The sequence below is a fragment of the Podarcis melisellensis genome (assembly GCF_964234715.1).
Source record: "Podarcis melisellensis genome assembly, chromosome: 10".
Taxonomy (NCBI): Eukaryota; Metazoa; Chordata; class Lepidosauria; order Squamata; family Lacertidae; genus Podarcis; species Podarcis melisellensis.
The window spans coordinates 43,480,101-43,505,883 of NC_138542.1; the positions used below are offsets into that span (position 1 = coordinate 43,480,101).

At 45.7% G+C, this 25,783-nt stretch overlaps 1 protein-coding gene across 1 annotated transcript; it reads right to left on the reverse strand.

The window, feature by feature from the left end:
- Positions 1–16,501: 16,501 nt before the first annotated feature.
- LOC309379419 (G-protein coupled receptor family C group 5 member D-like) lies at positions 16,502–21,461 on the reverse strand. Its single transcript, XM_081928531.1, has 3 exons — positions 20,524–21,461; positions 17,603–17,670; positions 16,502–16,732 (listed from the first exon to the last, which is right to left on the reverse strand). The coding sequence occupies exons 1-3, from the start codon at positions 21,425–21,427 to the stop codon at positions 16,619–16,621; spliced, it is 1,086 nt and encodes a 361-aa protein (XP_081784657.1). The 5' UTR covers positions 21,428–21,461; the 3' UTR covers positions 16,502–16,618.
- Positions 21,462–25,783: the final 4,322 nt, after the last annotated feature.

The following is a 25,783-nucleotide window of genomic DNA, read 5'->3' on the forward strand; positions in this document are numbered from 1 at the left end:
CAGCCTTGGGTAAAATTCTTGTCCTCCACATTTGGGGTGCACCCTTTGCACAAACTTTTAACACAGAGCTGCTTCTTTTTCTCACATCCTTTGAGGACAAGGAAAAACTATGGATCAGTCTGATAAGGTCGGCTCAGTATATTTCCCTCAAGATGTCCCACCAGGAAACAAATGACACATCACTTGGCTTACTTGTACTGAAGCAGCTTTAGTTCGGCTAACATTCATGTGTGAAATCAGTAATCCTAAACATACTTACTAGGAAAGGTATCCTTTTAAACACAGTGAGGCTTATTTCAGAGTAAATGTGTTTAGCCAACTAAGCTGGAAGTAGGAAGGCTTAATCTGTTTACAGATCATATTCTACAAATGTGCCAATGGCAACAGGACAGACTGATTTCTGACACAGGAAATTAAGAAGACTCTGATTGGATAGCCCAAATGCCCATCTAGTTAACCATCCTTTTCCCACCAACCAAATGCCTGTGTGAGAAGCTCACATGCAGGACATGAGCACGATAGCATCCTCCCCACTCATGTTCCCTGGCAACTGGTATTCAGAGACATGTTGCCTCCAGTACTGGAGAGATAGGACACGGCCATCAGGACTAAGAGCTGCTGGTAGACTGATCCTCCATAAATTTGACTAACCTCTTTCTCAAGCAGCCCAAGTAGGTGGCCATCCCCATGTCTTGTGGTGACAAATTCCATAGTTTAACTAGGAGCTGTAAAACTACTTCGTGTTGTCTGTCAACATTCAGTGTCACTCATTTAAGTATTACCAGAGAGAGAGGGAGGGAGAGAAAGAGGGAGAGAGAAACTTTCTTCTGCCCATTTTCTCTGTACAGTGCTTAATTTTATACACTTCCACCATGTCTCCTGTTTACCTTTTTTCTGAACTAAACAGTCCCAAATGACCATGAGCTTCCTCTCAGGACAAGGTGGCCTTGCCAAGTAGGTCCCAGTCCTGTCTGAAATCCCAGATAGCTGCTGCTATCCATCAGTGTAGACCAGCCCCATCCAAGACATCTTGAGCAGTGATCCCCAACTTGCTAAGTACTGTGGAGCCCCTGTTTTTCAACAGCCAAGCCATAGACCCCCCCTACTTTTGAAGGTTTTGATATCTCTGTGGTAGTTTTTGTTACATGAATGGTGCCACGTACCCCCAGAGTGGGTTACATGGACCCCCAGAGTCTCCAGACCACCAGTTGGGAACTGCTGAGCTTGAGGGCACCAGACTGGGGCAGGCTAATGTATGCAATAAGAGGGACCATTGGGCTGACTTGTTCCAAGGCACCACTCTGCATTTCTCTTTCTCTTCGTTCTTCGAAGGTATGCTGCCGCCTTTTTGCTTCCTCACATTCCTCCCCCTTTGCTGCTAACCTCCATGGATTCCCCAGGGGTTTGCCCTCCACCTGACCTCTCCTGCTCTGTACTCCATGCTTCATGTCTTTGAAGGCATCCTCTCTTTCAATGTGTTCTCCTCGATCCCTGCGTAGAACGTCCTGAAGTCGCCCAGCTTCTCCTCCACCCTAAAAGTCAACATGCTGCTATGCTGTGATCAAAAGTTTCGAAGGAAGCTGCTGTTTGCTTTTCTCTTTGCCATGGTGACTGCACACAGCGCTGGATTATGTAATGAATAATGCACCCCTCCCATTTTAAAGCACATGGACATGGCTGATGAATAGAGGGCCTTTTCTTTCTTTCTTTCTTTCTTTCTTTCTTTCTTTCTTTCTTTCTTTCTTTCTTTCTTTCTTTCTTTCTTTCTTTCTTTCTTTCTTTTCTCTCTTAAAAAAAAGTTTTTCCCACCCAGTCCAAAACATTAGGCTGGGTCCCAACATTTGGCTTGACAACAGCAATGACCAAATTCACCCGAAGGTTGAATGTCAAGAGGTCTTGAATATTTCAAGGTGGATTTCACAAGTGCACTGACTGAAGGACTGGAGAGCTGGAGAGCTGCATGCGCTTGCATCTGCTGCCAGAAAAGGGATCAAGGGCAATTGGGAGACTCTCTGGTCTTCTGAGAAGAGCATAAAGGCAAGGTGGAGACTAGCCTGGCACCATCCATCAGCCAGAGAGCAGGGAGCAGGGAACAGAGATAGACAAATCTTTCCATTCAAGTTTATCTCTTTTTTCCATTCACAAATTCGGTTTTCCACATTTCAATACGTGTGTGTGTGTGTGTGTGTGTTAAAAGTCCAGCATTTCAGTGTGAATTACTCCTGACATACACATTTTTGTACACATTTTGTACATACACATTTATTTACAACTTTGTTTGCAAACATTTCCCCCTGATATAATGCATTTCTGCATGGTGTGTTTAGTTGGGGAATGGCGTCACAAAATGTGGAGATGTGTCATTTTTTAAGAACAACTGTGTTTCAGTTAGCAAATTGGCTTGAGAAGTATGAATTATGTCATTTCACATGAAAATGCAAACAAAATCCAATTTATCTCTCCTCCACTATTCTCCCCCCCCGGCAAATCATCCTCTGAGCGTACAATTCACGTACATCATCCTTCTATGAAGGATTGTGTCAGGGAAATGGTTGCATAACAGCAAAGAATGGCCACTCTTTCCAATTTGCATGGAATCTGAGGTGAGTAGATGGGTGAGATTTATCAAACTGGAAATGAAGGTAGGCTGGGTGTGATCTCAGCAGATGCTTTGCATGCCTAAAAAGGGCTGTGGACCACATTTCCACTCGAGCCTTTAGAGGAAAGAACGGCAAAAACAGCAGTTTCGGCAGAAACTTCTATAATCTTTTTACCAAGTCCACAAATCCCGTATGAGTTGAGTGGTTTACTGTAGTTACATGTGCTTTGCTGGGTCTTGAGACTGTGCTGATAGCTGTGCTCAGAGTGGACCCATCAAAATCCAGTGACCTTAGCTTTTTCTAGACTAAGTTAAGTCCATTGATTTTCAGGTCTTCTCTGAGCATGATTTAGTCAGATACAACCCACTGTTTTTACATTAACTTTCAGTGTTATTGGATTGCATTTTTTTAATTTTATTGATTGATGTCCGGAGTGGTTAAACAATCAGTCCCTCTACACAGGGAACTCGGGGAATTGTAGTTCTTTGAGGGGAGCAAAGGGTTTCCTCTCAACCCTCAGCACCTGCAACAAATGACAGCTCCCAGAATTCTTTGAGGGAGGCTATGACTGTTTAAAGTCGTACCATAGTGCTTTAAATGTATTGCGTGGCTATTCCTCCCCCCCACAGGTGTAATGAATAAAGACACAGGACACAAGAATTTAAGTTAATGGGCGAAAATGGCCACAACTTTATTGATTACAGGAAAGAGAGGTATTGGCTTTAGGCATTGGCCCCTAACCGTCTATCCGATCTAATCGGGAAGGGTTAAACACCAGCAGGGGGAGCTACCCGAGATGCGTATCCCTAGGCGCTCCCCGAGGGGTTACCGCTCGGGGGTGCGCTTTAGGCCCTAGCCTCCGTAGGTTTCGGACGAGGCGTCGCCCCTCGGAGTCCTTTAACGAACTACCCTTCAATCTTTGGGGGAGGTGATGGCGCTCCTCCCCCCCACCTCATTTGCATGACAATACCCCGGCCAATGCCTACCGCCACTCGAGCCGCATTGAGCAGGCTCGCCGCCAATACCCTCATACCTGTAACCAATCCCTAATTCCCCTAAAAATGTCCGCAAGCCAAATGTCATTGCCAGCATCCGATAAATGCACGCCATCCCAGCGATAAAGCGTCTCATTGCAATATTGAATTTCGGGGTGTTTGATAACACGTCCGCCCAACGCGGCCACCCTGCGCCCGACATTACGCTCCACAATTCGCCTGGCTTTGTCCACCGCAGCGGGTTTCGCCGCATCCCGCCAATGCCGCCTTTCCAGCAAGGATGACCAAATTATAGTAATGTTAGCGTGAGATGCCTGCAACCGCTCCAAATCATTTATAATGTTCCACATTAAGTTTACCCCTTTCCTATAGGCCAGGTCGTTCTCGCCCAGCTGTATGACCAAGGCATCAGGGGCACCCTCCTCCGCAATTTTCCTGGATACGACTGGGAAGAATTCTTCCCAACGCATACCACGCCTAGAAATCCATGACACCATAACATAATTAGGTAGCTTGAGGTCAGCGTCCCAACGCCTATGTTCCGCTCGGCGTTTTGCCCAATGAACGATACTGTGACCGATAATCCACAGTTGCACCAAGACAGCACCTGGAAGAATAGAATAAGAGAACGGGGTAAGGAGGAGAGTAAGGACTGGCGGGAGATTAAAAGGGCTTTCGGATGTAGCCCTTGTAAGCGTTGGATTTCCAACGCCCCATATCCATAATTCTTTCGGCAGGCAAACCCATATGGGCAGCGGTGGTCGCTGCCCCAATGCGAAAGGAGTGCGCGGCGTACTCCTCTTGCGGGAGACCAATAGATGCCAATGCTTTACGCATGACTCTCGTGAACTGATGTTTTGAAAGAAAGGAACCGTCGGCATGCACAAAGAAGGGGCCATTAGAATTCGGTCTCAAGCACAGGTATTTCCTAGCATCTTTTACTGGGCAAGGGTCGGTCCTCTGGGTTGCTTGGAGGCGGACCAAGGCTCCCCTGCCGAGCTGATCGGTTTTAGAACTACGGATTTTTAGCAGCACGTGCGAGCTGGCAACCGTTACATCGTCCAAAAACAGGCCTCTATTGGCTGTACGGTGTTCGCACACCACCTCTCCAATGCGCAACGCCCCGAAGAATGCGAAGGAAAATGCTGCAGAAAATAATCTGGCCTCATACCTAGACCAACAAAGGACCCTAAGTTTCCTGCGAATTTGGGTAAGTATGTCAAGCGTTATGGGCCTTCTACTATCTTGGCCTTGCAGCCTGGCCCTGCGCCAGCCCTCCAGCATTTTGCGAACGACAAAATGCGAACAGGGGTCAACTGAGAATAAAGCTTTAGAAAAAAAGGATATCGCCGCCGAATGGATATTGAGGGTTTTGGGAGCCCGACCCAGATCGCGAAGCTTAACCATATACTCTATGACTTCCGACTTGGATGGCGGCCTGCCAGGCCTAAACCGCTCCTTCTTCCTGCGGAAAGATGTAAAGTCTAGCCATGCCTTATTGTAAGATTTAAGGGTGGAAGGCGCCAGCGCGGACAATACTCCCTTTATTGCTTCTCGTTGCCAATACTCCAGAGATGCTCTGGAAACGGTTGCGGCTGCCGCTGCGCATCCGGCGCCAATGATCGAAAGCGTTCCATCTGGAAACGAGATAGAGCATCCGCAATGTTATTGTCTATACCAGGAACGAATTTGGCGGAAGCGTGGAGGTTCAACCGCAGGCAAGAAAGAACGAAATACCGCAAAAGCGAAGCAACTCTAGGGGAATGCGCGGATTGCCTATTCAGGACAGAGACAACCGCCTGGTTGTCTGTCCAGAAACAAACTCTATGGTTTTTAAACTGCTCCTCCCAAATGTGTATTGCGACTACTATTGGGAAGAACTCCAGGAATGTCAAATCACGCAGTATTGGTTTACCTTGCCACGAGGGAGGCCAGCGCTGGGCACACCATTGCCCCCTGAAGTAAACGCCAAAACCTAAGGACCCGGCTGCATCCGAATGTACCTGAAAGTCCGACTGCAGCACCAAGGAATCCTGCCACAAGGATATGCCATTAAAACCGTCTAGGAATTGTAGCCAGACTTGCAGGTCAGACTTTACAGCCTTAGAAAGGCGAACCCTATGATGTGGGGACCGTAAACCCGCGGACAGCTTAGCTAGACGGCCGCAAAAAGGGCGGCCAGGGGAAACAACCCGGCAGGCAAAGTTGAGGTGCCCCAATAGAGATTGAATTTGCCTCAAGGTGACCTTCTTTAAGGGGAGCGTTTGGCCAATAAGTTCTTTTAAGGCAGCCAACTTCTCGGATGGTAAACGCGAAGTTTGGGCCAAAGTATCCAGTTCGATCCCCAAATAAGTCATGGTCGTGACTGGGCCCTCTGTCTTTTCACTTGCCAGGGGGACACCCAGTTCGCTGGCCAGGGATTCAAAAGCTCGGAGCAGGGTCCTGCACTCACCGGCGCTCCTTGCCACGAGGATAAAATCATCGAGATAGTGCCCCACCCCATCAGAGCCAGTTCTAAACTTTAAGGCCCATTCCAAAAATGTGCTAAAGGTCTCAAACGCAGCACAGGCAATAGAACAACCCATAGGCATGGCCTTGTCGATGAAGAAGTCACCCTGGAACTTGAATCCCAACCAGCGATAGTCCTCTGGGTGGACTGGAAGAAGGCGAAATGCAGACTCGATGTCGCATTTTGCCATAAAGGCGCCCGTACCAAAACTCCTTACCAACCTCACCGCTTGATCGAAAGAAGCATACTTCACTGTGCACAGAGGTTGCGATTGCCACCTCTATCCAGCCAGGGAGAAAAGGGGCGAGCCGGGGGCTGCCCCGACCTTATGTGGCCTCTGGAAGGCCCGCCCCGGCCGCCAGCCGATTGGCTGGCGCGCGGGGGTGTGACTAGGGAATCCCTGGTTCCCGCGAGGCTGACCTCAGCCTCGTGGGAGCGTGGGCGGGGTGACTGGGGACTCCCTGCAATTCCCGCGGGGCTGACCTCAGCCCCGCGAGAGTGTGGGCGGGTCGTGAGCCCGCAACTCCACCCCCTCCTGAAGATCGGTAGTGGCATTATGTGAATGTGGCCCAAATTGTGAATCCTTCTCTTTTTTCTCATGGAAGCCATATTTTAAGGGTTCCAACACCCACTCTGAAGCAAAGTCTCCACACTGAGGCTCTGTCATCACCACCACCCACAGCCTAAAATGGGGAGGCCGTGAAAGCTTTCGCAGTTTTGCAGAGGTCTCTTTATGGGGCACTTGCTGACTGAGGAGGAAAGAAGCCTGAAGGCCAGCAAAGCACGTGAGAGAAGCTGCTTTTCACCTCTGAGGACGAGCACATAGTCATATGAGGTGGCCGGAGTATTTGCCCAGGGGAATCATTGATTCAGATATTGGGGTGTTTTTCTCACCCAGCACATTAAAATGGAAGGATACTCTGTGAGAGGCATTGTTAGGGGGTGTCCCAGGTCTTTTACAGCAGGCCCCAGATCTCATACTCCTCAACTGTCCTGCTTTAAGTGGGACATTGTGGATTTACAGAAGCCATCCTGGCTTCTGACTGGATCCCAGGATGTCCCATTTTGACTCTCACAAGAGTGCAGCCCCACAAGATGTCTCCTTTGGGGCACTGTGCTTGCACACGAGTCATTTGGTAAGTCAGTTGAGTGGAAACATGACATCAGGCAGTGTGCTCCCACCAGAGTACCCACTGTTGAGGTTCATGCCACTAAGCTGGTGAAAATCTCTACCCCCCCAACTGCCTTCTTGTTCATGGTTCTCTCCAAGTCCCACCTCTGGTGGGGGTGAAATGCAGCCACGCAGAGAGGACAGGAGCTGGGGCAGGGCATATTCATGGATGAAGAAAGTTGGGTGACAATTGTCTGGGATGGAAAAAGGAAGGGGTGCATGTGAAAGTGAGTGGAGGGGAGGAGAAAGAAGGATAAAAGTGAGGTGTCTGGTGATGGAATGGATGTAGATCTCTCTCTTCCTCTGTCACCCTTTACTGTGATCAACAGCAGTCATTCTGTCACCAAGAGGCGCATCTTCCAATTTTCCCCTGCAACATGTTGGAGGGTATGAGCTCTCCTGCCCTCTCTCTGCTCCCCCCAACTTTCTTCTTCTTCTTCATTGCTTATAGGATGGCTGGACACACTGCAGTTGGCTAGGTGATCCTAGCCAATGCCATCTTACTTTCAGAGAGGCAGCTACATATGCAGATTTGTGTTGTCAGCCTGTTCTCCAAGTCCTTTAAGTACCTTGCAGTACTCAACAATATATTACATAGGCCTGCAAGGTGTCTGTTCATTCTTTAAATAAAAGCTGCCAGGCCACAAATCTTCCAAGCCTGTACTTTCTTTTTTAATGATTAGGTGGAGCAAGCCAGTGTTCCAGGTGAGGCTGTGCATTCCTGCTCCCCACCCTTCCTACGTCTGGGCATGAGGTTCCAAGTTCTGTCCCCAGTGCCTCCAAAGAATCCTGTGCAGCCTGAGGGTGAAGGATCTCTGCCCATGATCTAGAAGAACTACTCCCTGTTTGGAGCAGAGCAGGGTGGCCAATGTGGTTTTCCCACTTCGTTGCTGGACTCCGTCTCCCATCATCCCTGACCATAGGCTTACGCTGGCTGGGGCTGATGGGAGTTGAAGTCCAGCACCATCAGTTTATGTGTTCATCTGAAAATTTTAATTCTCTGACTGGGGAAGAAAGAAGGTAGAAGTTGGAAGGAAAGACATTTGCCCCTTTCTAGCCCTAAATATTCCATATTCAACCCCCAAAGAAACCTGCGCTTTCCATGGTTTCTCATGGTGGCCGTACACTCCCAAGGCAGGGCTGTAAGGGATAGGAGAGCCTGAGGAAGCATCTTTAGTTCAGGCACAGGGAACCTGTGGCCCTCCAAACTTTGTTGGACTTTTAACATGGCTCATGGTCAGGGATAATGGGAGTTGTAGTCTGATAATTTCTGAAGGGCCACAGTTTTTGCCACCCCTGCTTTAGAGAAAGGTTTGGAGCAAATGCTTCTTGAGAACACGGTTCTGCTCCACGTAGAACCAATCCTATCATTTCTTGTCCCTTCTCTCCCTTTAATGAGGGTTAAAGCTATAAACCAGAGGAGAAAGTGTGTAGCCCTTTAAGCTGCAGTCCAAATTCATCTTTCTCTCTCTTTTCCGTAGCTCCCCTTCATCTTGTTACTGTAATTTGCCCCAATGTGCCCCAGTCTTACTTATTTAATCCCCACCGAGACCTCTCTGGAATATGCAGTGCAGGGATGCTTCTCCATCCGTTTTGTGTGGTTATTATTTTTTTCTGCGTGTGACATCATGTGGTGAGATACAGCCGTTGCATCATGGCAGGAAGGGCGGCTCTCAGCTTTCGGACAGCTTCCCTTAGGTGGTGCTCAATAGTGAGGGTGTGTGCCCTGGAGTGGGACAGAACCCGAATCCTGAAATGCAGTCCCTCCTAAATAACATATTTTGCCCTGCACTGTCTCAATCAAGAGCAGACTTCAGCATGCAAAAATTAAGGAGAGAAAAATGCCTTCTTGTGCTCCTACAAACATGAAAACATGCTCCATGTTCTCCATACATTTGTAATACAGGCGACTCCCCACTTAAGCTGGGTTATTTTCCAGCCCCCCGTGTGCATAAGTGGAAATCACCTTTAAACACCTTTTAAGTGCCCTTTTTGCTGCTTTCTCTCCAATCCCGTTCAAAAACACTGTACCAAAAATATCCACAACTGGAATTGAAGCTCTGGGGCCGGCAAGGAGACTGGAGGACGTGTTGGAAAGAAGGTGGTGCTGCTGTGCTATCCCCCACACCAGCTGTTAGGTGGGGAGGCTGAGCAGCCTAAACAAAGTCCCACTGTGCTTCCGGTCTCTTCAGGGCTTCCTCTTCAGGCTCCAGGGAGGGTCTCCTCATGAGCCACAAGGACTCTCCTGCACTCTCTCATGCCATTTCTGGGTATGATTCTAGTTATTTAATTATTTCTCGGGCCCACACATATTCGCAGTCACACACGAGTCGATCATGTGCAAGTGAGGGGGGGTGCCTGTAATTATCAATGGAAATTAATACCAATGTAGTTAAACCACATTAATATGAGAATTGGACCTGAGCTGGTATTGATGGACAGCAAGAGGGAAGAGGAGGAGAGCTTAGAGACTAAGCGTATGTGTAAGAGAGGGAGAATTTGAGAGGAAGCCCCTGCACCTGTGTGTGTGCATGTGAGGAAGAATTCAGCACGTCCCACTGGCATTATCATCAGCATTCATTACATTTCTTCTCTTCCCTTCGCCAGGAGGTTTCAGGGCAGGTTATAGCAATTTGAAATACGCTATTAAAATCAGTTAAAACAAATGGCAGTCAAGAGAATAGTGGCATTTGCAAAGACCAAGCAGCTTTCTAGTGTGCCTCAAGAAGAGCCTCTAAAAATGGATTAGAAAAGCAGAGGGTCCCTTTTCAACTTGAGAGCCACATTTCCTTTGGGGAAACCTGGGAGGGAGCACTTTTGGGTGGTGGGTGGAGCCAGAAGAAAAAATAAGAGGAGCAATGAATGAATTCTACCTTTGTACAGTCGTCTACTTTCTAACACCCTCACACCCATCCCTCTCTCCTCCATGCAGGCCATTGAGAAGCATTGTCAGAGTTGTTGTTTTTTTAATGTATTTTTATTAAAGATTTTCTTGTGCAATGGTATGTGCAATGTCTCTCATGTGCAATGTGCAATGTAACATGCCCTGAGTCAGCTGCAGCAATCTGAGGGACCTTATGTATCTCTGATGAGGGAGAGCCTAGCCTGTTGCCAGAGGTGGATTTAGGCGAGTGCTTCAGAGCTTTGGGGGTGCTGCAACTATGAAGTAGAATGGAAGGGGAGAGGCAGGGCGTGCCAAATTTTGGTGTCACATAGGGCGCCACCAAAATTTGAGACCCCAGGTCCGCCTCTGCAGTGACACTTCATGCCACACCAAAGTGCCACAAGACTCTCTGTTCTTAAGGATCAAGCATCCGTTGAGTCTCTAGAAAGCTACATACCAAACCGCTGCATTGTGAACCTTAATCAAGCACCATGTTCTTAGCGGCAAACCAAGCAGGTTCTCGATTGTGTTTTGAATTTGTCAAATTGGAAGTTAATGCCTAGTATTAATTTCATCACCAACTGCCTCCTTCAGCAGAAAGGCACTGCTGTGCTGTAATAACTTTCACTTCATGATATGGTTAATGAGAACTTGCTCATAAAGAATTGTCATTGTCTTTGTGCATGTTTTTACTGCCTCGATAAGTGTTTATATTTGGAAACAGGTGGCTTGTAATAAACCTGCCAGCTCCTGCTAATTGAACAGGTGATATCTGAATAAATACTGATTGCTGAGCCGCAGAAATGGATGTTTCAGAGAAATGGTCCTGGGCGAAGGGCTTCGCTTGCACTTTCATAAGTTTGGCCACTCGATGGCAGCCTTGCACCAAAGAACTCACCGTGTTGCCTTACAGCTGAGCTTAAACTAGATCTGGCTAGAAGAAAAGTCAAATCCTCGCTCTGTCCTCTTGTGCACCATTGTCTTTAATTCTTACAATCACAAGCTTTCCTTAACAATGACATGCTCTTGTTCTTCATGTAAGTGCTGAGTGATTAGACTGTCGAGTGTCTTAAGCATTTTCCGATTATGATTTGGATGATAGGACAATATGGCAATTAGATTACAGTGTGGACTGAACGGGCATCAGCATCAAGATCAGAATGAGAGGCTGTGATCTCATTATCCTCTCATGCAGGCTGCCACTTTGAATCATATAATCATGAAGCGGGGGAGAGAGCAGCCAGAATGCCCAACCCGTTAGCTTTCTAAGGATGGATCCACAACATCTGAGACCACAGTTTGCTATCAGTAAAGAGCAAGTGCAGGCAAGGGGAACCACAAGGTGTTTACATAACAGGGGGAAGCAGGCGACTCAAGGAAGGAAGCCACTCCGCATGCTTGAAATGCGGGCAGGTTCTGAATGGCGTCACTTCTAAATGCTGTCTTGGGGAACGTAAGACAATACAGTGCCTGAAAGGCCACAGCATATACGGCAAATTAAAAGCAGCATTTCCGACCTCCGTTTAGTGCAGCACAGAAATCAAGATGTTGCAGTTAAACAACGTCAACATGTGCTCTGTTTCCATATCAGAATTAGGAATACAGAATATATGATAGAAAGACCCTTTTCTGTTTCTTGGAAAGCTACAACAATGTTGAAAAACAATAACACAATTAAATGTTATGAAAGTATCTTCAAATGTTGAGAAAAATATTTATTATATTTGAATAAAATTGAACACACAAACATACAAGGCAGAAGTCCATCTTTGATTTCATTTTCTTATTCCCAAGCGCCAAATTTTCATGCAAAAGTATTTGCTCTATGGCAGTATTAGGTAGATCTATTTGCTTATGTCAGTCAAAAGGCTCTAGATGTTTTGCACATAAACATTCTGTTTGTGGTCACACTGCATCATAGGTACTATAGTCTTAAAGCTAACTAAATTGCACTGTTTTCACATAAATGTGTTTCTTGAGAATGAGGATGGTCTGACATGAGAGGATTAAAATACAATAAGGAAGTTGGTTTGGTATATAGATTAAGATACTATAGTTTATGCAAAAAGTGAAATATCATGAGAAAACAGATAAAACTAGTATATATAATACTTATTCATAAAATTGTGTTTCCTAAGCAGATTCATCCAAAGCACAACAGATCAACCACCAGCATGTTTGGATCAGATAATGGTAGAACTATGATAGCTAACATAGAGAGGCAATTTTCAGAAAATTCTGGCAATTCTAAAATAACTATATCTGATTGGGAGAAAGAGGGAACCAAGCCAAGGACTCTGTGAGCATTTACACCTGAGGAGTGCTGCCATTTATCAGAGTGTTGCAAGTGAAAATTAAACTCAAATCCACACTGGGTTCTCCTTGTGCCACTCAGGAGTGATGTGATAACTTCAGCCTGGGGCAATGTGTTTTGACGTCAGCAGGGACTGACAAAAACTTTAAGTGGCTGCACAGTTTGAGGCAGTTTGTGCCATTGAGCCCTGTGTAATTTCCTCTACTTGGTGGCTGTAGGAAACAGCACCTTGGAAAAAATGAAAGTGGCAGTGACACAGGGAATGTGCCTCAGTGTGTCTGCTTGGGTTTGGCCCCAGCCCATGAGGAGCTGATTGTGTCTCCCTGCTACCAGTGTATTCGACTGGGAATTTATCTATGCATGATTCCTCATCTCCAACAGGTGCCCAGATGCAAGTTCAGTACCTTTGTTTACACATTCCTCTTCTTCATTACCAGGACTATAAATCATTCTGTGTACAAATACTATATTCATGGTTTTTGTGGGCAGGATCTCCACCAGTAATCCCAATGCACTCACAGGGAAAATTTGATGCAACCCCGTCAGTTTCAGTTTGTCCCAATTCTTGCATTGTTCCAATGGCAATGATGTTTTGGACTACAACTTCCATCATCCTGGCCATACATACATACATACATACGTAATTTTATTTGTATGCCACCTTTCCACTGTTTAAACCATGCTCAAGGTGGCAGACAACATGGGGGGGAGGGAATACATAACTACAATATAGCAAAAGTAGTCCTAAACAAAACTGAGCTGTTTCCACATAAATCACAACAAGATCTATAATAAAGAGACAAAAAAAAAAAAACCCAGTAGCAGCAGCAACAACACCCACCCCTATTAAAAACAACAACCCCAAACAACATTCCAGCCCAAGAGTCCGTTCAGCAGCCTCAGTTTTTCTAGTTGGTGTCAGTCCTGGCCCTGCCCTCCCAGGCCAGGTAGGAAAAGGTCTGCAAGGCAGGGAGCTGGCCTTCCAAGACTCTCAGCCAAGATGGTTTGGTTGGCCGTGCTGGTTGGGGCTGATGGAAACTAATCTAATGGCACCTGGAGAGCACTAGCCTGGGGAGGCTGATCTAAAGAAACTATGAAGTTTCACAGCCAAGAACAGAGCAGAGTCCAGGTTTGGTCTGGTTGCCCAAGTGGGCCCTGGTGGATCGCCTCCTACATTGGCTGTGGGTGGCGCTGTGGTCCAAACCACTGAGCCTTTTGGGCTTGCCGATCGGAAGGTCAGTGGTTCGAATCCCCGTGATGGGGTGAGCTCCCGTTGCTCTGTCCCAGCTCCTGCCAACCTAGCAGTTCGAAAGCACGCCAGTGCAAGTAGATAAATAGGTACTGCTCTGAAAGTAAATGGCGTTTCCGTGTGCTCTGGCTTCCGTCATAGTTTTTCCGTTGCACCAGAAGGTGGCCACATGACCTGGAAAGCTGTCTGTGGATAAACGCCAGCTCCCTCGGCCTGAAAGCGAGATGAGCACCACAACCCCATAGTCGCCTTTGACTGGACTAAACTGTCCAGAAGTCTTTTTTTTACCTTTTTACCTTTTTACCTTTTTACATTGGCTTGGTTCCAGTAAGCTCCCTGGTGGAGGCGGTGGCAGTCCTGTGACAAGTAGCAAAGGGAGGCTTGAAGTCACCTTTTTGATTTCACTCAAAGCCTATGAAGCTGCATAGCTCTGGTGCATTGTGGGAAAATGGCAGCCAGCTCCCCTACCCAACCATGTACAGAGCATTCCTCAGCACAGGTGTTAGCATTGTGGTGGATTCTGGCAGGCCCAATGGTGCTGAGTGCTGATGGCCACAAGTGTGTGCTTGGCACAATCTCAGTGTTTCAAAGAAACATTATGCATACTACAAGTCCTATGCAGCCACACTCGTGCCCCCCCCCCCATTAGAGCATTTCCTATCATCCTGAAGGCCTGTGCCCACCTGAGGCTGGGCTGAGAGGTTTTAGGCTTTAGTTTTGAGCCCTGTTTCATGCCAGTGAAATAATTTCTTCTCAAAATGCTCAAGCTTGGGTGGTGAATCAGAGCCAAGGGCCTTGTGAATTCTGTATGTCATCATCAGAACGTGAAGTTGGGAGCAGACAGGTCCAGATGTGCAGGCCCCTCTGTTTAAATAAAACCCACTTCCCCATCCGCCTCATTGCTGGCAGCTGTCAACTTATCTGGGCTTGGTTGCATTGCATTTTGGTGATATACCTTGGTCTTCATATCACCCACGAATCATAGGAGAGATAATAAAATGGAGAATTAAGAAGCTTCCATCCAGGAATGGCTGCGATATCCATGAAGTAGCAAAGCAGAAAGTGAACCTTCTCCTCGTTTAAGTACACATGGCTGAACGGGCGCTGACCTCTCCCCTAACTGTCTTGTTAGGCATGACAAATCTGTATCTCAGATCTCTATAAAGGACAGTCCTTGGCACATTGCTGTCTCCAAGTGCCTGGTGGCCGTCCTTGGGAAATGAATAATGGATTTATTAGACCCACAGTCTCTAACGCTTCCAAGAGAAATCATGGGCCTCCTGTGGGAAGCTCTGCATAAGCAAACCTAAGTGAACTTTCTTTTTACCCCACAATAAACTTCAAATGTAAAATGCAGAGAATGAGGGACCTTCCAGACAACCTGTCTATTGTGCATCCATCCTGATTTGTTTGTGGGAAGGCTAGACATGTTGCACCAAAGCAAGCACTGTCTCACACTTTCCGGGGCATTTTCATGTCACTTTCCTTATTGCGAAAAGTTTGATCTTTGGGGGAAGTGGTTTGTCGGGCAAGACATCCTTCCCAAATGGAATTTGCCAGCATGTAACTGAATCCCACTCTAAAATAGCAACTGTCTGGAAGTGCCCCAAGGAGAGGTACACCCACCTGGGTTGGTTGTCATGCTATTTGCTGCTAGGATTCAAAGAGACCATCTTGTATCTCTGTCTCATGATCTGTTGCTGTTTGTCCTTCATCTCCCAGCGCTCTTACACAAATCCACGCAGTTCCATAAAGAGGTGTACAAGTGGTTCAGAATCTACATCATGCCTCTTCCTGGGCATTGACCCAGCTGTTCGTCTTTAATACCAGGGCCTGTTTTAAATGCTGAATTTATACCACTGTCTCTGAACCAAGAAGTAGCTGGCCAATCATGCCTTCTATCAAAAGTTTTTTAAAACCCTAGACTTTAAAAGGTGCCAGCTTGCAATCCTAAAACCTGGCTATTTTCAAGCATTCCCCCCTCCCATTTCCCCCTGTATATTTGCACAGCTGCAATTGTGAAAATCTGTTATTTTAGTAATGAAATGCTCTATATGGGAAGCACAAATAGTTTATTCCGGGTCAGCAAGCAACTCAAAGTGAAATGAAATTTCAAGGGAAAGAAAGACTTGCCTAGATAGAGATTCTTCTCCAGAACATGGTTGGAGAATCTGTGGCCCACGGGATGCTGTTGAGCTCCTAACTCCCACCATCGTTTGGAATATAGGAACCAGTGGACAAAGGAACCAGTGGTTGCTAAGCTGAGGTCCTCCAGATGTTGTTGAACTGCCATCTGCTCTACCCAGCGCCACCAATGGTCATGAGAGTTTTATAGTCCATCAACATCTTGTGATAAGTTTTTCTCCCTCTTTGGGAAACTGTGAGCAAGGCTGGCAGAAGGCTTCTCTGGGAGAGTTGCATGGCAGTAAGCAGGGAGACAGTGGTGCAATCAGGCAAGTTTAGAGTCTGGGCTTGATGTTCTCTTGAGATGGTTATGTGTATTATTTCACTTACATCAATATGTGAGAAGTCAGACCTGCTGTGTTTGTGTGTGTCCCTGCTCATTTTTGTTGAGTTGGGGCCCTGGACTCTTACCCCAAAGTCCTCCTCTGATGTCACCACTGCTGAGCGATAAGGGCATAACTAAGGAAACTCTTGGTTGCCACCCCAATCTTTAGAATCACAAATAGGACAGAATCTTCAAAGATATCTGAAGTCAGAAGTCATCTCACCCGAAAAAGAAAAGTTATGATGAGGGGCAGTGGATTATGTTTGGAAGACTGTTTTAATTTAGAAGCTGAGCTTAAAGTGGAGCAGGCTGGAGAAGCAGGAGCTGAAGGACAAAGGGAACAGCCATAATTCAGCAAGCCATTAGACATCTCTTTCTGGATTCCACTCAATGGATGTCTGCTCTCGGTTCCTTGGCTTCAACACACGCCGCCACACTTGGCCTGTATGCTGGCTGCAGGGTTGCCCGAGGGATCTGGAAACATAGTTTGGATCCAAAGATCTGGAAAGGAAGGAGGAGTTCCTGTCAGTTGTCCTGGAGAAAGTGGAAAGACTAAACCATTTATAAAACAGTTAGCTTCAGAGGATCCAACCCCCCACGGCAGGTTGCCAGGAACAGAGAAGACGAGGAAATTCTTACCAATGCTTTTTATTCCATATTCAGAGAAAGAGGCTTAGAAATTCAGCCTCTTGGGGTAATGGTGTTGTTCCGAGTGAAACCCCACTCCCTCCATCTCTCCCATTATACGTCATCCCTATGGTGGCTAATCTGTGCCTTCTGCCTCTGAGCTCTCTGCTTTCCTTCTTTTAATGCCCACTGGGTTCTGGGAGGGTGGGTCTGGAATGCTTTCTAAAGACACTGAGTCTGTCAGCTGTCTCTCCCCTTGTGCTTCTTCTTCCTCCTTCTCCTCTCCCATTATTTCCCATCTTTCCCCCTCATCTGCCTCTGACCCATGGCCTCCCTCAAACCCCTGTTGTAATTCTGAACTGTCTCCTTCTTCTCTGGAAGGGTCAGGCTGGGGAAGCAGTTTCCACCATTCCTCCTCTGCCCAGTCTCTGAAAATAGCCATGCCAGGAAGCTAGAATCAAAAGTATACAAAACAAAAACAAAGCAAAAAGCTCACCCAAAAGGCAGGGGTGGGGGTGGGGAGCAGGTGGGAGGACCCAACACAGGAACCTGCTTTACACCGAATTAGACCATTGAACGTCTAGATCTGCATTGTCTACACTCAAGGGTTTCCGACTGGGGATTCTTAACCCTACCTAGAGATGCAGGGGAATGAACATGTAACCTTCTGCAGAGATGCTCTTCCACTGCGACACCACAATTTGACTACAGCTGCCCTATCTTTCCAGCGAAATCCAGATTTACCTTTGACTGAAAGCGGTTCTCATCTGTGAGGAGCAAAACATCTTCCTCAGCTCCTTCTTTGTCTGGGGCTGATGAATAAGGGTGAAAAAAACAAGAGGGTTAATGCCACAGAACTGACACCAGAAGTCTGGCAGGGGCCCCATTCAACTGATTGGGTAATAACTTTTGCCAGCAATTCCCAGATGGTGGCTCAGTGTGGAAGAGTGAGGCGCACATTGACCCCTATCCCAGCAGTGTGGTTGTTGCCCCAAAGCTGCTGACTGACGTTGGTGAGCCTCCTATGGCAGAATCAGTCATGGATTCAAAGGAGGACTACCCATAAGGCATCACTTCCAGGTTGGCAAATGGAATCCAAGTCCCAAACCAATAATTTAAGTTCAGTAGCTGATGAGCTCGAAACATGCTCTTCCTGATGACCTGCTCATTGAGCCTGATTTGTTTGAGGAGAGATTCGATTACATTGCATGAAGGAGCATTTTCCCACACTTCCAAGTGCATTTCCCCATCACTTTCCGTGGATTACTGCAATGCACTCTATGTGGGGCTACCTTTGAAGGTGACCCAGAAACTACAACTAACCCAGAATGCGGCAGCTAGGCTGGTGACTGGGAGCAGCTGCCGAGACCACATGACACCAGTCTTGAAAGACCTACATTGGCTCCCAGTACGTTTCCATGCACAGTTCAAAGTGTTGGTGCTGACCTTTAAAGCCCTAAATGACCTTGGTCCTGTATACCTGAAGGAGCGTCTCCACCCCCATCATTCTGCCCACACACTAAGGTCCAGCATCGAGGGCCTTCTGGCGGTTCCCTCGCTGTGAGAAGCCAAGTTACAGGGAACCAGGCAGAGGGCCTTCTTGGTAGTGGCACCCTCCCTGTGAAATGCCCTCCCATCAGATGTCAAAGAGAAAAACAACTACCAGACATTTAGAAGACATCTGAAGGCAGCCCTGTTTAGGGAAGCTTTTAATGTTTGATAGACTATTGTATTTTAATATTTTGTTGGAAGCCACCCAGAGTGGCTTGGGAAACCCAGCCAGATGGGTGGGGTATAATTTATTATTATTATTATTATTATTATTATTATTATTATTATTATTACTACTACTACTACTATGAAAAGTCTGATCTTTGGGGGAAGTGTTTCACAAGAACTTCAGATCAGTTTTAACTGTGCAGTTTGGTAAGCTGAATCCTACCCTGAAACACTGACAGTCTGGAAGTGCTGTAAGTCTTTGCTGAATAATCATGTGACTCCTAATGCAAAAGCAATAGAACAATATTGTTTGTTGTACTGGCAGGCAGTAGCCCTGCTGTTGTCCACTTTATTTTTTTTTTTTATAAAAAGAAAATAAGTTGACTCATGTATATTTTGCTATATGAGATGGGAGTGCTCAACCTGAGAAGAGATGACCAGTCTCATGATGAAAGCCTTTAATTATATATCATGCTCTATTTTACCAATGGAGTTTCGGTAAAATTCTAAATGTATTGTCATCACAAATGACTCTTTAAGAAAACTAAATATCCAGCTTGCATTTTATGTTTTTCTTGTATTAACAGAGTTTTCCCCCCTTACCATATTTATGTGAAGGTAATGCAACATCGAATCTAATGCACACCTCAATTTTAAAAAACTTGAAACCAAAAAAGTATTTGCTGGCAAATGTAAATGTGCCATCAAATCTAATGCGCACCCTAATTTTTGCGACATAATTTGGCCAAAAAAGGTGTGATTTACATTCCTGTAAATACAGTGTTTTCACTATTTTGATTCTGAGATATACCATATATTTTTTTAAAAATTCAAAATATGCATACCTGGTGTTGTTATTGTTTCAAATGCACAAGTCAAAACAGTTAATGTTCTTATTCTTTTTAAGAATGTTGTATCCAGACGAAAAGCCTATCCACTCCTATGTTTGTCCTGCTGCTCCTGCTCCACTTCCCATGGGAAAAGCCACTCTTTAGCAATAAATGGGAACAAACAGCTATTGGGTTTTCTGCAGATTGCTGTTGGTTACAATTTATTGGTAAAGAGTGAGTTTTCCAGGGGAAAGCAAAGCAAAATTACTCAGACTGTCCCTAGAAAGAGCGAGGCAAGTGGAAAACCACTCAGACACATGCTTTCTAGGCACAGGATAAGCGGAACTGTGCACAAGCCCTTATTTAGTGATGCCTCGGCACAACTAACTTAAGTCCCATTGATTTCAATGGGATTAAGAGCTATTTCTTCTTTTTTTTAAAAAAGTTGGATTCAGACCATGTTGGTCACATTTTAGGCTCACTGAAACCAATTGTACTTATATTAAGCTACTATAACTTAAAGCTTATTGAGTTCAATGGGATTGAGGCATGGCTTCATTCAGATGTTGATGAACTACAACTCCCATCATCCCTCTGGGCTATGTTGGCTGTGGCTGATGAGTGTTGCAGTCTAGCAGCATCTGGAGGACCAGAGGTTCCTCATTTACAGCACAAGCCTTGGTGAGTTAAAGTGTGACTTACTCCAAGTAAGTGAGGACAGTAAGCACACAACTAGCACACATTTAACTGGTGCACATTCAGCTTTACGTGCATAACAACAACAAATAATTAATTAAAAGGGGGCAGAAACTGGGGTGGGGGTGGGGGGAGACTTTGGCAGTCCCACCCGCCATTGAACCCAGTGGGTTTTGGCTATATGTGATTTTAGCTTTAGGTACGATTCCCAGAATGTAACCCTAGTGGTCTACTGGGCAGGTTTTCAGCCTTAGTCAAGATTCAAACTATGGTAATTTTCTTTAGCATTTTCATGTGCTAAAATTATACTAAACTGTAATCCACTTGACTTCATCTCTGCATTTCTTAGCTTAAAATATCCCTGCCATTCTGGTTTTCTTGTTTACGCATCTACTCTTAGACATCAGAAGAGCTGCATACCTTGAGTACTTGCTGCTTCAATGCTCTGTTGCGTGGTTGTGGTCTTCCGAGGATTTTTTCCTGGAGTCTGGCATGGGGTAGCAAGAAAACAGATCTCAGGCACTGTGTACATCATCAGGAAAACCCATCCGTTCAGCACCAAAGCAACACCAATGAGTGGGTCATCCCACTTGCTTTGGGTACCATCGCCAGGGAAGCCACTGATGAACAGCACTGTGATCCACGCAGCCCAGATGGCTTTAGAGAAGAGAACGGTGAGAAAGATGTGCATCCCATGCCTCTTCCAGCCCTTGCATGGTCCGCAGAAGGTGAACATGGAAACCACAAAGGTGAGGCCCATGAGGACGAGCACATAGGTCGAGAGCATGACAAAGTCCTTGTTGCGTTGTTCTCTCCCCATCCTCTCCAAATCGATGCCGTCTCTTCCGACTGTGATAAGGATGTACTTGACGGCGATGATCAACTGAACTGCAGTGAGGCCCAAAGTGTATACCAGCATAGACCGTAGTGAAAAGGGTGCCTTTCCTCTCACCAGCCTGACGAGGTTGAAAGCATGGGTCAGAAGGCAGCAGAAGCAGAGGGCAAAGAGGACCCCGTGTAAGATGAAGCGAGCAGGGCCAGTCTGCTTATTGAGCCGGATGATGAACACAAAGGTGAGGCTGAAGATTCCCAGGGTGCCCAGAAGGAAGAGGAGCTGAATGGGGACCATGCTTTGCTTGGTCTTGTCTTTGACCATGCAGCTAAGGACGAAGAATGCCAGCAGAAGCGCCAGCGAGACCAGGATGCCTGCAGCAGCCACCGTCTCCAGACCGATGCCCCAGGCTTCGCAGATGTCACAGAGGTAATAATAATCGGGGTCAATGTCGCCGCAGCCTGGGGGAGGTGCCGTGGTGTTAGCAGCCATGACAAACGATGCAGCTGCCCTAAGCTGAGGGGAGAAACTTGAGGTAAGAAAAACAAAGAATTGTGATCAAATACCTTCACGCAGGTAGTCAGTGACCCAAAGATCTGAGTGCAATTACTGACACTGATGTGTAACGCTGTCAGCGGGCAGGTAAATGAATCTTAATTTTACTGCTGGGTAAAAATTAGCAGTGACACGAGGTGACTTTCAAAACACAAATATATTCCAGTTTTGTTTTTTTCCATGGAGAGGGGGGTAGCCAACAGCCCTCCACCATCAGCCAGTCTGATTTATTTTTGCTCTGGGACAAAGGAGCCTCTCTCTCCTCCCCACCCCAGTTCTGTCACCTCTGTTTTGCTCCCCGCGGCAGCCATTTAGTGCTTGCACCTACAGCATTTTTATCAAGATTCGTGGCACCCTATTTTTTTATATACCAAAATATAGTCCCGTTTAAGGGTGATCCAAGATGTGCTCAGATCCACCCTCCACCCCCTGCCCCCTGGAGGAGCCTTGAGAGCTGCCCACACTCGAACATTTGGTGTTGCAGCTGAGGTGGCCTCTCCCACAACTGCCACCCCAGGGCTATTCAAAGGCCATCTTTCTCTGAGGGCAGGGGAGATCTAGTGTTGGAAAGGTCTTCTCCCTTGAAGCCTGCCTTTGCTGTTTTATTATATTGTTGCAATTGATGCTTATTGTATTACCATGTCTATGTAAACTGCTTCATGAGGTTCACCTGAAAGGCACTATATCCATACCTTAAATAAATATGCCAGCAGTATAAATGAGTAGCTTTATTACCATTCTTCTTGTTATTATTATTTAATATTTGGTGAGTGCCGTGCAGTTGCACAATTCTTCCTACAGAAAAGAGCCCTTAAAATATGCCTTGAAGACTTAATTGTTCCACTTTACCTTTTTTTTACAATGCTTTTTATGCCATTTATTTCTAAACCTCAGTACTTCCTTATGATTCTGGTTTTGTATATTTTCCACAATTCAGGTGTCCCTCCGTTGGATTTCCTTTGGTTGTTTTCCGCTATGTGAGATCTATGCCATAAAACGCAACATATAAATATTTTAACTAAGCAAATTTGCCACCCTGTAATTGCAATCAGAATCTGTTACCTGAATCAACCATCTCACTCTGCCCAGTGATAGGTCAGATCCTGGTTTTCATCCTACTGCAAATTATTTTGTTGGATGTGTATATCTTGTTCTTACCTTGTGGAAAATGCTTGGAAGCAGCTGTGTTCTGTATTCTTTTCTCTGGCCATTCATAGTTTGGTACCATTTTGGCAAAGCCAAACATCTAGGGTTGGATCTAGACACTGTTAATTGAACTTAAGTCACATTGAAATCAGTGCATCAAGCTAGTCTTGACTTAAGTCTAATTAATTTTAACTGAATGTGACTAACTTAGTCTGGATCCGGCCTTTCTCTCTGGGATAAATGTGCCCACCAGGAGAGCTTTTCTAATCTGAGTGTTGCCACTTTTTAACCTGGCAAATGTTGGGCGGTGTCTCTCTATGCATTGATTCAATAGAGCAAAGTATGATAAATAAATCAATAACCTTTATTGCACTAGCCACTCATTATGGCAATTGTATATTTGTGGACATCTGATAAGACATTTATTGCCTATGAGGCTTGAAATCACATCTGGTATATAGTACTGGGTTTGGACTAGGAAGACCTGGGTTCCAAATCTTGCTTCTCTACAAATCTCAATGCGTCGTAAACAACAGCCTGAGTTTTCAGAGTAGCACAAGAAAAAAAATTACGCTATACATAATCCATAGTTTCTATTTCTTCCCTTTAGCTGTAGAAGCTGTCTTCCTCCACCTAGATATTTTTTGAAATAGAAGGCAGTGCTGAGAAAGCAAATTTGTACATATGCATAATTCTGTATATTCAAAGAAAGGATGGGCAAACTCCTTCAGTGATACTTCATCTAGTTATTATGGAGAAGACTCCTAAAATGTGAATAGCCCCAAAACACAATGAGTGGAAGCAAGCAAGCCTATCTACCCACCCCCAGCACTGCTTTAGGCAGAAAGCCCCTCAATTGCCAACTGAACTTTCATGACTTACCTTTGCTGTGTTCTGGCTGGGAAAATGAGACCTTGGTGACTGGAGAGTGAGAGACAGGGAGCCCTTGATCCTGTCTGTCCTGGCAAATATACTGAGCCTGCCTGAGCTACACGTTGCGGGGAAAACAACATATCTATGACATTATTATTACTATGATCTTTGCTTTCTTTGGGGATCAAGAACACACTCCCAAGGCAGCTAAAAATCACAGGCAGACACACCTATTCAGGTTGATCCACCACCAGCTTGGTCATTGTCAGAAATAAACTCCTGGACCAGATAGTCACTTAATGTCATTTTTTCCTCATTCATCATCCAATCTTTTCATTCTTGTGGTTTTTATTTCCCCCTCTCCCCCGCCCCCCTGCAATGCAGGCACAGATTTCCGGCATGAAAAATGGTTTGAATCATTTGTGGCATGTGGACAAGTATACATTTTTATGCTCTGGGAACTTCAGTGCACTGATTTGCAAGGCTATTACTTTTCTGTTCCGATTGGATCATTTTCGCAGTGGTGTAATTAAAAGGAGGGAGAAGCAAAATAAAGAAGAATGAAATTCAATTTTTAAAAATTTACAATCAAATTTCTAGGCTAGTCATCTGCCAAGAAGGCCCTCAAGTGGGTTACAGAACACCATGAAAAATACACTGGGCATAATCTTAACCACCATGGGTGCAGTGCTTGTGCGCAGAGACTACCAGAGCCCTTCTGATAAAAAATTGCCAGTTAGGGGGAGGGTGACCAAGGCAATTTGTGCCCTGGCTGCAAGCCTGATTAAAAAGGGTTTAGATAATCTGTTTCATCTAAAAGTACCTGAGGATGATACAGCATCACTTGCTCAAACGTTTTGGCCAGAAACCACCCATTTTATATCTTTATTTCCCAGAAGGAATCAGAGGAAGACTACTTTATCATACAATTGCTTCCTAGAAAGCAGATGGCATTGCTTTTCCCTGTAAAGATGTGTGAATGACAATCAAAGCTGAACAGCTTCCCTCAACAGACCTTCACCCGCTGAGATGAGCAGTGGACACATGTATGATGAAGGAGCAACAAGTACTCAGCCTGCATCCTCAGATGTTAATGACTGAAACTCATCCGAAACAAACTAGACAAGAAGAGGCTCTGGATACGTCTCCTAGATTCTGTTCCTAAAGTGGATTCCAGGTCAGAACAGCTCTGAGCCGTTTTATCAACAAAGTATTCCAAAAAATTGTCACAGCATGCTACATAGTATTCTAATGGCCCCATGACTTGATTGAAGTATTCATGTTTTCACTTAGAAAAGCTCTGCTGGATGTGATTGTGCAAACACACTTGTGGCAAGAGGAGGGGAAGGTTCAGAAGAGGGCAACTTAAATGATGATGGGTATGGAGCTACTCTCCTTTGAGGAAAGGTTGCAAGATTTGGGGCTTTTTACATGAGGGAAAAGGTGAGAAAGAGGGGACATAGTCAAGGCATGGGACGCGGGTGGCACTGTGGGTTAAACCACAGAGCCTAGGACTTGCCGATTAGAAGGCCGGCGGTTCGAATCCCTGCGATGGGGTGAGCTCCCGTTGCTCGGCCCCTGCTCCTGCCAACCTAGCAGTTTGAAAGCACGTCAAAGTGCGAGTAGATAAATAGGTATCACTCCGGTGGGAAGGTAAATGGCGATTCCATGCGCTGCTCTGGTTCATACCGGCCAAATGATCCGGAAGCTGTATGCTGGCTCCCTCGGCCAATAAAGCAAGATGAGCGCCGCAACCCCAGAGTCGGTCACAACTGGACCTAATGGTCAGGGGTCCCTTTACCTTTACCTTAGTCAAGCCATAAAACATTATGCATTATGTGGAGAATGTGGATATAAATTCTTTTGTCCCACAGGAGTGGCAAGGATCCTAACTGCTAAGAACTGGAAAAAAGAAACTGTGCCAACAAAAAAGGAATGGCAAGACAAACTGTTATAGTATATTGAACTGGCTAGATTGACAGAGGCAATTAGAGATCACACTAGACAAGAGTTTCAAAAAGCATGGGGGATATGCAGAGAATACTTCACAAAACAGTGCCCTAAAATACATACCTGGACTTGTTTCAATTAATGCCTGCAGGAGACTTTGTGGATATTTAAGTTATAAATAGAAAAATCTTAATAATTATTCATAAAGGAAACAGTTTATAAGAAGTAAATAAGGAGGCCAGATACAGGATAAAGGAAGTCTTTTATTTGGTTATTTGAATTGTTGTATGTTACGCTCATTGTATGTTATGTTCACGTTTAATG

What these genes read in the sequence shown, in the direction of transcription:
- LOC309379419 (XM_081928531.1), bottom strand. Translation starts at nt 21,427, where the DNA reads ATGGCTGCTAACACCACGGCACCTCCCCCAGGCTGCGGCGACATTGAC. An exon ending in TGAAGCAGCAAGTACTCAAG is followed by an intron (nt 17,671 to 20,523) that starts GTATGCAGCTCT and finishes CTTATTCATCAG; the next exon opens with CCCCAGACAAAGAAGGAGCT. An exon ending in AGAACCGCTTTCAGTCAAAG is followed by an intron (nt 16,733 to 17,602) that starts GTAAATCTGGAT and finishes CTTCCTTTCCAG; the next exon opens with ATCTTTGGATCCAAACTATG.